The sequence below is a fragment of the Phyllostomus discolor genome, chromosome 7, assembly GCF_004126475.2.
Source record: "Phyllostomus discolor isolate MPI-MPIP mPhyDis1 chromosome 7, mPhyDis1.pri.v3, whole genome shotgun sequence".
NCBI classification, from domain to species: Eukaryota; Metazoa; Chordata; class Mammalia; order Chiroptera; family Phyllostomidae; genus Phyllostomus; species Phyllostomus discolor.
Genome location: NC_040909.2, coordinates 118,914,310 through 118,926,661, shown reverse-complemented (window position 1 = coordinate 118,926,661; position 12,352 = coordinate 118,914,310). Strand labels below are relative to the sequence as shown.

Sequence of the window (12,352 nt, the reverse complement as noted above, 5' to 3'; positions counted from 1 at the left end):
AATACTTTTGATAAGCAGACTTATCTCTATTTTATTCCTACTTTTAAGGAATATCCCTGCTTCTTACATTACATATATTTAAACTGTATCCATGAAATAACTGTGCAAATATTCCTTTTTACATCGAAGAAATAAGGTTTAGAATATTATTCTGATTATTCAAGATCTTCTTCTTATCCCCTAAAAACCCTCTCTCATTTCAAAATGTTTCCAGCTTGGAATGTTCAAATTCAAACATCCTTTTGTTATCAGTGTAAGTCAAACCACAGTCATAAGGCTCTCTGGCAAAGACTTTTAGGGATCTGGTAGAATAAAATTAAAGAAAGTCTTCTTTGAACTATAAGCCCAGGAAGAAATATAACAATGCATATTTCAAAAAACATAGAAGCAAAAATTGGGAAAAGTCTGTCAACATAAACTTTAGATACATTCTTTAGAACAGTGCAGTTATAATTCTTAAGAGCTGTGACAGCAGATAAGGACAGGGAGGGAACAAGATTCCAGGGACGCCACTAGTGTGATGGAAACAAATACAGTGTGATAGACAGAGTAGAGGCCCCTAAAGGTGTCCATGCCCCTAATCTCTGGAAACTGTGACTGTGTTAAGTTACATGGCAGATGGTTACAGATGGAATTAAGGTTGCTAATGTGTTGATCTTAGAATAGGGAGGTTACTTTAGGTTCTCTGGCTGGCCTCAATGTGACCCCCCAGAGTCCTTACAAGTAAAAGAGGGGAGAGAATAGCCAGAATCAAAGAAGGAAGTATAACAATGGAAAAGCAAGGTGCGAGTGATGCATGTGATAAGAACTCAAGCCCCAGCGCTGGCTTTGAAAGCAGAGGAAGGCACCATGAGCCAAGAAATGTGGGCAACCTACATTTCTAGACGACAGAACAGCAGGGACACAGATTCTCCCCTGGAACCTCCCGAAAGAACAGGACCTCCTGACACCCTGATGAGTTCTAGCCTACAAAGCAGAAAGGTAGTGAAGCTGTGCTGTTGTAAGTCACTAAGTTTGGGTAAATTGTTATGGCAGCGAATAGTGAATTAACATATACCTGTTATATATATTCAAGCACATATATGAGGCAGGAGGGGATGGTAATTAAGAGTCCAGTTTCAGAGTTAGGCTGTCTGAATTCAGATTTGATTTCTACCACCCCAAGATGGATGACTTCAGGTAAATGCAATTTCTCAGTTCCGTTATCCATAAAATAGTGACAATAATATTATTGTACAGTTATAGGATGATGATGACAGTCAAGAGCTAGTAATTATAATATACTTCGACTGCTGTTCCTGGCACACAATTACATATTGATTATCACTATTATTATCTGAGTAAACACACACCGACTTCTCTTCCAAAAGCAAAATGAGTAACAACTACTGCAAAAGGAAAATAAACTACAGTGTGAAAAAACAAAATTAACACCAAATAAGTAAAGAGCAGACCTGATGGGCAAAATAAAGAATGCTCAATAACTAAGATATATACAAGTCAATTTGTATGCTTAAAAACAAGTACAGTGGTCTTTCCCTTATATACAGTTTCAGTTATCCAAGGGTCAACCAGGGTCCAAAAATATCACATGGACAATTCTGGAAGCAAAAAAATTCATAAGTTTTTAATTGTGTGCCTTTCTAAGTATTGTGATGAAATTGCACACGTCCCACTACGTTCTGCCCAGGATATGAATCATCGCTTTGTCCAGTGTCTCCACAGTGTCCACACTCCCTGCCCATCAGTCACTTAGGAGCCATCTTGGTTATGAGATCAACTATCCCGGTATGGCAATCCTTGTTTCTAAATAACACTTATTTTACTTAAAAATGGCCCCAATGCACAAGAGTAGTGAAGCTGGCAATCTGAATATCCCAAACAGAAGCTGTAAAGTGCTTCCTTTAGTGAAAAGGTAAAAACTTCTTGATGTGGTAGGAATTAATAAAAAATTACAGGAAAACTTCAGCAAGGGATCCCCTGAATCTAGCAACATCAAGCCACTTACTGCAAGTAAGGGATGGTCACACAGACTCAGGAATAGGTTTGAACTGAAAAATATAAAAACGACTGCACCTGGCGATGAAGAAGCTGCGAGCAGAGCTGAAGTTGATCAGGGATCAGTACTATCTGCAGTCTCAGGCACCCACTGGGGATCTTGTAACTTATCCCCTGTGGATAATGAGGGGGCTAGAGATAGATCAGGAAGACCCCATATGCAGAAAAGCAAGGATGCCACAGAAAACAAACAAACAAACAAACAAACAAAACATGGGCAACATTATTAAGAAATAAAGTTTTTGGAGGCAGAGGTTAGATAATGCAGAAAGGGATGCATAGAAACAAAATAATACAAACAAAATGAGCCAGCACAGTCAGTTCTCAATCAATGTCAGTAGTCCCCAACACTGTCAGTCAGGGACCACCTAAGGAGTGCCCAGATCTGTACTTAAAAGTGAAAGGACAGATTTTTAGACTACCCAGAAGAGGGACAAATATTCAATGTAAAGCTAAGAATGACTCATTCTCCTACACACTAAAGTGGTAAAAGGAGAAAAATGCTTGCTGGAAAAAGAAAAAGTCATTATGCTTCTATTCAAAATGGAAGTGACTCCATTGAAAATAGGGAAAAAAAGAATCTAACTGAGAACAGAAATGGAGAAAGAGAAAAAAGCTGTGAACAAGAACTTAATATGGAAGTATAAAACTTTAATCCATTAATAAAATTAAGTTAAAGAAGAGGGAAACAAATCAGACATAATAAAAGAGGTTCTATTACTCTGGAAGATAAGTAAAACTGGGCGAAATTATCCTTAGTCACATGCTAACATATATTTGAGTGTGGATGTAGATAACAATCTGCAAAACTAAAAAATAAGAACCCAGTTCTGCAGGAAGGACAGCATGAAGCTGATTATCCATAAGTTAAAGACGGGCTCCCACATACGTAGAAGCTGCACGCGTGGCTGTGGATGTGGCCTTTGCAGGTATTGTTTTCTGTAACAGGAACCCCGTCCACACTGACTCTTACAGTGTAGGAATCTTCCGGCATTGCTCTGGAAGGCAAATGAGGAACACGTAAGGAGCAAGGAATGTCATACTGTATTTTTCAGACTGTAAGATGCACTCCCCCCAAATCTGGGAGGAAAATGGGGGTGCATCTTATAGTCCCAATGTAGCCTACCTGGCTCGCTGTGTGGAGGGCAGAGGTATAGCAGTGTCACAGGTTATTAAATATTTTACCAGAATTTTTGCTTCAAAAATTTTTTTCCTATTTTCCTCCTTTAAAACTTAGATGTATCTAATGGTTTGGTGCATCTTATAGTCCTAAAAATACGGTAACTTTTTTATTGAATATATAGTATTAATTAAAAAACATACTTCCCCAGGCTACATCATTTTTGAAAAACGGTGTCTAAAATTCTAATTGATCGGCAATGAAATTCTACTTTATATTAGGCAAAGATTATCTATGTCCTGAATGCTGTACTGCAAATTCTAAATCACAAACCTCAGGCAAATGCTCACTGTAAGTGCACTGACACTTACTGAAAAGAAAAATAATGCAATAACAACAAATGTGATGATAATCATTTAAAATAGTAATATATCACTTAGTTTTAAAAAGTTTTAATCAAATTTCTCCATAAGTAAGCTTTTGCTGCAATATTGAAACGTTTCAATATTGAAAGTTACAATTTAAAAAGATTAATTTTCCCCTAACTTGCTAATAACAAACATTAATTTGAGCTAATAGTAAAAAACTTGAAATGTCACTATACAAAATGATCATTTTTCATCTTAATGACTATGTCAACATATTGAACAAAATTAATCAAACCTGACAGGAAAGCATAATTTTGATATTTTGAGAAGCATCATTACAATTTAATAGTAGTCATTTATCTTCTAAAAGAGATCAATAATGATAACAGCTCTAATAACTTGGGAAAGAATTTAGGATATACTTTATCATGCTAATTTGTGGAAAGAGTATTATAATTGAATGTAGTGAAGGTATAAAATAGTCTAAACATCATGAAATCAAAAATAGGTGATAATCAGAAAAATATTATTATAACAACAGCTGGAATGATAAAACTATTATAATACTAATATGCATAACTGTAATTCTGATATGATAAACATGATGTTATAAAAGATACTTTGAAACATACCTAGTATAGCATGTTATTTGAGTTGAGTGGCTTGCATCTTTTTCTACATCACAAGAAATCGATCGAAATGAAGAAACTAGTTGCACGCTGTTTCCCAGCTCGGCATCATCAACTCCGTAGTTAAACTGGTTGGCTTGAGCAAAACCTGCAAAAGTAAAAATGCTCGATTATTATTAATGAATTCTATGTTTAGAGATTGTAAATTCAGTATTGACTTACTCAATAAATAATAAGGAACAGAACTGAAGTAAGCATTTAGCTTATTCCATGTCTTCCCCTGTGATTTTAATCCTCTTTGGAAGCAGAGGAATTAAACTTTAATTAATTTAATTCATAGAAATAATTCTTGAGAACCAATTGTTTGTCAGGTGCTGTGAAATGCAGTAGAATCAAACAGCTTATATTTCAGTGGTAGGTTAAAAAGCAGTAGAGCAAATAGGTAAATATTTTACATACAAATATACAAATACATATACTACATATGTACATATACACACCACCAGATGCAATATGCTGTATCTGGTGATGTTAACTACTTTGAAAAAAGCATGGTAAAGGGGATAGAAAAATTACATGAGGGGAACACCATAATGCTGTTTTACCATGAGTTCCTATTTTATGAAAGATTATATGTATGTATGTATGTATGTATGTATATATGTATTTTTTTTTATTTATTTATGATAGAGGGGAAGGGATGGAGGAAGACATCGGTGTACAAGAGAAACATCGACTGGTTGCCTCTTGCATGCCCCCAAGCAGGGACCTCGCCTGCAACCCAGGCATGTGCCCTGAGCAGGAATGGAACCAGCAACCTTCCAGTTCTCAAGAAAGGGCTCAATCCATTGAGCCACACCACACAGGGCAACCCTGAGTTCCTATTAAGCAAAGTCAATGTGAGAACTTGTAAGCAGTGTATATAGGTGATGATCACTCAGGGACAAAGGGGAATAAAATCTGAAGAAAGAAAAGCTGGACACCACTGACGACAACTGGGGCTTCACCTTGCCTGAAACTTCTAAGGAAAGAGAGAGATTGCCGCTCATGATCAAAGAACTGACAGCAAGAAGCATTTATTCATCAGCCTGTCCCCATGGGCTGAGGGGTCCCACTGAGGGAAATAAATTTTCCTGCCCCTTCAAGCAGCATGTATGCCATATGGGATCCAGTCCCAAGTCCCTCTATTACAGCAGCCCTGGGACAGTAGACAAAACCATGCAGTGAGAACTTGAGGCAAGAATCTGAAAGCATGGACTGAGTCGGAGTTCAGGGGAACTATCTGCCAGAGCTGTGGCTGGAATTAGTGGTGAGAACAAGAGGATGTGAGGCTGAGCACAAAAGGCACCTGGGTACGGTCCCCTCCCTGCACTGCACAGAAATTCTCATGCCCTGTCCTTTAAGTACAATCCATTATCAAGCCTCCAAGGTGGTGGCCAGCTGAGAGCTCTGCTAAGGATTTAATACAAGACGGTTAGTGGGACAAGCTACAGGCCACACTATTACAACTGGTCTTGAGGCTATAATGAGCATTCACATGTCCCTGCTCTAGCACCCATTATAGATTTCCCTTGCCCTTAGCTAGCACTTCAGCTAATGGAGTGACACTGACCTTCATCCTAAAGGCCTAAGCCCTTAGATGCCTTGCCCTTGTTAGGTTGTAGTTGCCATAATTGCCTATTCACACTTATCACTGGACACGGAAGTCAAAAGTTGCCTCTCTGAATACCATAAGCTCCAGACATACTCCTCCCTTATCTGCAGTAGCTAAAGCAACTCTACCTCTTCATGACCATCAGGACTAATTGTCTCTAGTTGTCTACTAATTATGTTTGGTGAATTCAGACTGATCAGGTAGTAGTGGTAGTCTGAGTTCAGTGGAACCTATATTGGGGCCCTTAGCTGACGCATTCTCTAACTGGAAACTCAGACCCCAAATCCAGCAGAACCTAAAACTGCAAGGACAGAAAACACAGACTCATTTCCTGGATCACTGGGTGTGATAATGCTGGGGGTAACCCTTCACCTCCAGCTCCCTGTGTTCCATGTACTGGGAAACAACAGCATGCATCAGCCATTGGCTCACTGCCTGTGGCCAGTGACGGAGAACAACCTCCCTTCCTACAGGATGTTGATCCAGAATGGGAGCTTAGCCATCCCTTTCACAGGCCATTTCATCATTCCACTGAGCCATATATTTCAGGGTGGCATGGGCTTCAGGGACAGATGCCTGTTATCATAACTTTTTCACTATAAAATGTATTCCTTGCAAACATGTACAAAGGACACATGGACAAAGCCAAAGGGGGTAGGTTCGAGGGCGGGAGGCCATCATGGGTGTGACGGGGCGCATGCTGGGGTGAAAATGGAGACAACCGTACTCAAACAACAATAAGAAAAAATTTTTTTAAATGTGTCCCTTGTTCTGGGGCACTACTTGTGGAATCTTGTGGCAGCAGATCAGGCCCTCTAGGCTCTCAGAAGATGGAGCTGGCACAGGTACTGAGGACAGAGAAGGCAAAACCCATGTCTGGAGTAGCAGCCAGTTCCAGCAATAATGAATCTCTACTCTTCCCGTGAGGGAAGGAGAGTGGTGCAGACAACTTGTCACTAGGTGGCCAGTGAACTTCATGAAGGATGGTCTCTCTTGAGAGCTCCGTGTTGGTCTCTGCTACAGGCAGGTCAGGTATTCAGCACCAGCAATAGGTAGCTTAGCCTCAGTGAAAGAGATTCCATGGCATTGGCACATGCACAGCCAACACCCTGTGACCCCGTATTCATGGGCCCATTCCATAAGCACTAAAGCGGCTAAGGACAGAAGACCCTGGACGAGTCATCTAGTCAACCTGGTTGTTCTGTTTCCCTTTGTGGGAGTGCGTCCTTGTGGTAATTAACTTGAGATCTACAGATCAGCATGCTCTGTGCTCCCTACCATGAGTCTGTTCACGCTCCTCTTTCCAAGAATATCTTGTTTGTGATCTTCCAGTCCTGTTCCTGGGATACAGGAAACATGCAACATGAATGGTCAAGGAAGCCTTTAAGGAGTAAACTATGAGAATACCTATGGCCAGTGCCTTTTAGGTAGATGAAACAGGGTGTTCCAAGGTCCCGTGATGGGAGCATGCTTGTGAATTCAAGAGTTAACAAGTAAGGCTGGAGAAGTATGAGTGAGGAGAAGGGTAGATGTGAGACTGGAAATAGGAGCACTTGGACTATTTTATGAGTACAGAACCACTGGAAGCTTTGAGACACAGGACAGGGGTGATCTTAACACGTTCCCAGGGTCACCAGCTGCTATTCTGAGAATGTACATGGGGGACAGGAGTGAGGAAAGTCGGGGCAGGAGTGACGCTGTACCCATGAGTGATGGATAAATGACTGTCGTGTATGGGTTCAAGAGAAGACGGGGGACAATATGTGAAGGGAAGAAACCTTGGTAACCTTTGAGGGGACTTTTACTTCACAGGAGAATGGAGGAATTGGGTGGTAGCTGGAGAAGGTTGTAGAGGAATAAGAACATTGATGATCTTGTTTTTGCTTTTTCCAGGTGGGTGAAATAGTAAGTTTGCATGCTATAATGGGTGTGACCCAACAGGGACAGAGAAGTGGGTGATGTGAAAACAATGGAGCAGAACATTATTTTAATCTTACTATAAATACATGAAAATTCAAGACTATATTTGGAAGTAAACATGGATTAAGTAATTTTATGCCACATAAAATTATTTTATAGTGTTCAAACAACATTCAATTTTGAAATAAAGCTAAGAAATGAACCCTATAAAAGAAATTAATTGGAAATTTTCCTCTAATTAAAATAGCTTCCTAACAGAAATGTTTTAAAGGTACTTAATACTATTTAAGGTACGCAGAATGAATCAATGAAGTTGTCTAGGTCATAATATTTTATGGAATAAAACAAAGTTAGTAGATAAACAGTTTTTGCCCAGATTACTTCAAAATCTAAAATTCCCAAATTCTAAGTTCTAAAAATATGTGCATTTTTAAGTATTGTTTTTTCTTTCACAAGTGCTTAACATTATAACACCATTATGGCCAAATTGATGGTTAATGATACTTTTGAGATTATGAAATTTTTTCTTTTGCACCTAAAGATATATATCCATGTAATTCATGTAAACTTATGAACAATTTAAATTTCAGAACTTAATTGTTCTGATAATATTGTTCACCCAGTACAACAATAAACTTAAAGTCAGCATAAAAATGAAGGCAAACCCACAGATGTTTTTATACATATGTAATATGTATTTATATTACTCAGGTTAGAAAAATATATATTAAGTATTTATCATAAATCATCAGTAGTTTTGAAGGATGTTTCAACAAAACAATCCATGCGCTCTAACATGCGCTCACATTAGATAACCTTTAATAGTTGATGTGGGGTTGTCAGGTGTCTGTGGTGTATGCCCACTATTTAAGCTCACTGAACATTTTCAGAGTTCTTCAAAGGTGCCTTCGAAAACGCTAGTACTGCCTGGTCTAGGCAGGAAGTAGGACTTCACTGTGCCAGATGTTCACCAAATGCCAAGTTCCTAAACTCCAGCTCAGATAAAGCTGCATGTTAGGGGACAGCGCTACTTCAGGGAAGGGCATTTGGACCCTGGCATCTGGGCTGGAACACCAGCTCCTGCATCTCCTTGACTCTGACCTTGGGCATCTGAGTTTTACATATAAACTATCAGTCTTAGCCACCTCACCAGAAAACTGACCATAATACTTTACTTATTGGATTGTTAGGAAGACTAAATGGGAATATATATATTGTTTAACATAGTGCCTGGCTTATATATTGAGAGTTCATTTGATATCTGCTCTTATTCTTAGTTACAAAAATCCTGAGGCTTAGGTTCAGCATTAACATTCCTTTAAAAAAAACAGAAAACGAGTAAGTGGGTGGTCAGGATTCAAACCCAGGTTATAGATGCCAACCAGGCACATTTGTGATATTCAGAGAAAAACAACATTAAAAACACATATTACAAAGCTATTACTTGTTACCCAGTGTAACTTCTTCCAGATCCTATGTTCTTAGCTCCTCTTCTGTCCTTCATATGTAGAAAAAGTAAGCAGAAACTCAACAAAAGGCAAAATTTTAATAAACACCATTTTCTTCTAAGCTGCTCATGACTCATCCAGCATAGGCTAAGGTATAAATATAAGCATCAATTTAACATGTGAAAAGATACTCGCACTGAATTCATGGTTTCCAACCCTGAAAGGCAGTTACTGCTGAAATGGACTTGTGAGAAGACACATGAAAACACAGAAGAGCAAGCTGCTTGTAAATCTGCACGTTCCTTCTGCCAACTTCTGCTTATCTTTGGCATTCACATTGAGTTTGGAACACCCAGAAGGGCTGCTGGCAGATAAATAAAGAGTGGAAAGTTTTCATTGTGATGTGGCTCAGGATATGATGGATGTATTATTTTCCTATTAGGTATGTATCTAGTGAATGATGCGGTAATGCAGATGTGTTCTTCAGCTTTCCTGAGACAGATACAATTCTAAACAATAGTACTAACAAAGGATGATGTTTTCTAGCTTAGGGGTTGTTTCTCTCTCTCTCTATCTAGCTATCTATATCTATATATCTATAGGCATATATCTATATACCTATATATCTATGCCTATAGATATACCTATCTATAGGTATATATATCTATAGGCATAGATATATAAATATAGGCATATATATATATATAGATATAAATATAGATCTCTCCTAGGAGTAAAATCTATGGAAAAAATATGCACCAAATCAGTAAGATTTATAAATATTTTCTTTATGAATTTTGCTTTAAAAAGCATACAAACATTTCTAATTTTTAGCTAATTCCAATAAGCTTCAAAAAAAGAAATAAACTTTTAAAGTAATTTTAATTTAAAATTGTACTTTTTAAAGAATTCAAATGAATCACCTTTAAAAAGAATTCTAATTTGAAAGCATAATTCTAAATAAAAAATTGGGCATAAAGAAATACCTCTGGAAGTCTTCCAAGCACAAAGATTACGGGAAGGGTTGGGTGTACCCTGGAAACAGAAAAGGTTGAGGCTTAAGATAGAAATTCCTAACATGTTGATGCATTTTTTTTTCTTTTGCAGAAAAACTGGAGACAAGACCTGCCAGGCACGAAAACCTAGGCTTCCTTCCTAGGCGATGTCAGCTGCCATGTACCATGCAGGCTGTTTGGGTTTCGCTACTTAAAAAAAGCAGGGTTGAGAGTATATAAACCTACTTAAAAGTTGTAACATTCAAAATGATAGGAAGGAAAGGTACAGTGTGACAGAAGAAACTCCTTAACAATGAAACTAAACCTATAACATAAATGCAAAAGAATAATCAGTATAACGTAGCTCTAATTTATGAAGCATATACTATATACCTTAGATACATCATCCATTTCAATAGTCACACTAGCCACAACAGGCAGAAGTTCCTATCTCATTTTACTGACGAGGAAGCTGAGGCTTAGAGCAATAACTTTCTCCTGGTCACAGAGTGGGAAGCGGTGAAGATGGAACTGAAAGCCAGTTAGACTGGCCCAAAGTCCACGTGGTTTCCATAATATTATAAAAATTGTGTAACTCAACACTCCACATTAACGGAAATATAGATGCCAGACACTGTAACAGGAAATACATAGAAAGAAAGAACCAAAGAAAAATGTTATTCCTTCCATCTTACTGGTATCAAGGAAGACAATTGAGAAATACAAGGTATGAATATAATGTAATAAAACCAATAGTTGAAAACACTCTAGAAGTTATCAAAATAATGACACAACCTCTCAAAGCAGTCATCTTAGAAAGACATTCGAGTATGTCTACGATCCTACCATTGCACGAAACACTTCTACTTGGGCATCATGATGGTAAAACTGCCTATCGTTGGCTCCTGAAGCACACAGCCTGTAGAACAAAGTGATGTGGTGGCAAATTTTTTGCCTATCAAGGTCAATGCTATGCGTACTGTATTCGTGAAGCTATAGGAGCTCTGGTGTGCCCTGTAAATGTATTATCATTGCTGTATACATATATCACAGGCCCCCAAACCCTACATGAAACAGTGTTTAGACTCAGCCCGTGAGGAAGACATATGCTAACACATATTTAGTCACCTACAGTGTGTGGCTAAAGCAGGGAGAGGGAAGACAAACCTGGGGGTGGGCTGCTGGTATCTGCAATGCAGATAAGATTTAACTACTCTAGAATTCTCTGCCAAAAGCACGGATGGAAAAACTAGAAATTCACCGTGACACTTTGTGCTTCATGGGAGTATTGCTTCTGAGCCTTAGAAAGCACAAAAGAGCAAAGGTTATAGCCAGGTTCCATCCCCAGTGAGAGAATATACAACAAACAACCAATGAATGCACAAACAAGTGGAACAACAAAGGGATGTTTCTCTTTCACCTTTCCTCTCTCCCTCTTAAATCAATAAATATTTTTTTTAAATAGAGTGCTTTTTTTCCCTATTTCTAACTAGGGAAGATCTGGGTCTGTGGACTTAAACTCAAGCTATAGTTCCTGGATCAGAAAAAGTTCAGGTCTTGAGACAGAAGGAAATAGCTGAGTGGTTTCATTGTTTTGTTTTAATCTGGGCATTTCTTTCATGGCATGTAAATCTCTGTCAAAAACCTACTAGCTTTCAAGCACAGTGTGTTAACAGCAATTTACAATATAAAGGACCCACAGACAAAGACATTTTGAAAATAGTCTTTAGCGAATACATTGCCTTCCAGTGTTTAACCCTGAAAAAGAACACTTTAATTCAAAATATGTTGTTAACAATTTAGAGACATAAACCATTTTAAGTATATCATTGAGAGATGAATTCTGCAGAAATATTACTTAGAAGTAATGAAAGACATTATATACACACATACATATATATATATATGTAATAAAATTAAATATCTTGCTTTGTCAATTTTCTCACTCCAAAAATCTTCTCATTTCTCTTATTCTAGACTAAGTGATAGCTTTTGTTAATATTCTTTTAAATTTTTCTTTCTCATTTTTCAAAAATTTATAAGCATCTGAATGTTACAAATATTTAGATTCCAAAGGCCTTATAGTTAAAAGAACCATGTACTTGTAATTAATTGTAGTAATTAAATATATCCACTGACTGCTTACTACGTTTTCACCCA

General features: G+C 37.9%; 1 protein-coding gene across 1 annotated transcript in view; it reads right to left on the bottom strand.

The window, feature by feature from the left end:
* The window catches only part of PKHD1L1 (PKHD1 like 1), a 144,993-nt gene that overhangs the window by 130,064 nt on the left and 2,577 nt on the right, over positions 1 to 12,352 (bottom strand). The window contains exons 3-4 of the mRNA XM_028534074.2: positions 4,179 to 4,323; positions 2,948 to 3,056 (exon numbers count right to left, since the gene is read on the bottom strand). Coding sequence (XP_028389875.1) covers positions 2,948 to 3,056; positions 4,179 to 4,323 — 254 coding nt within the window. The remainder of the gene's footprint in view (positions 1 to 2,947; positions 3,057 to 4,178; positions 4,324 to 12,352) is intronic.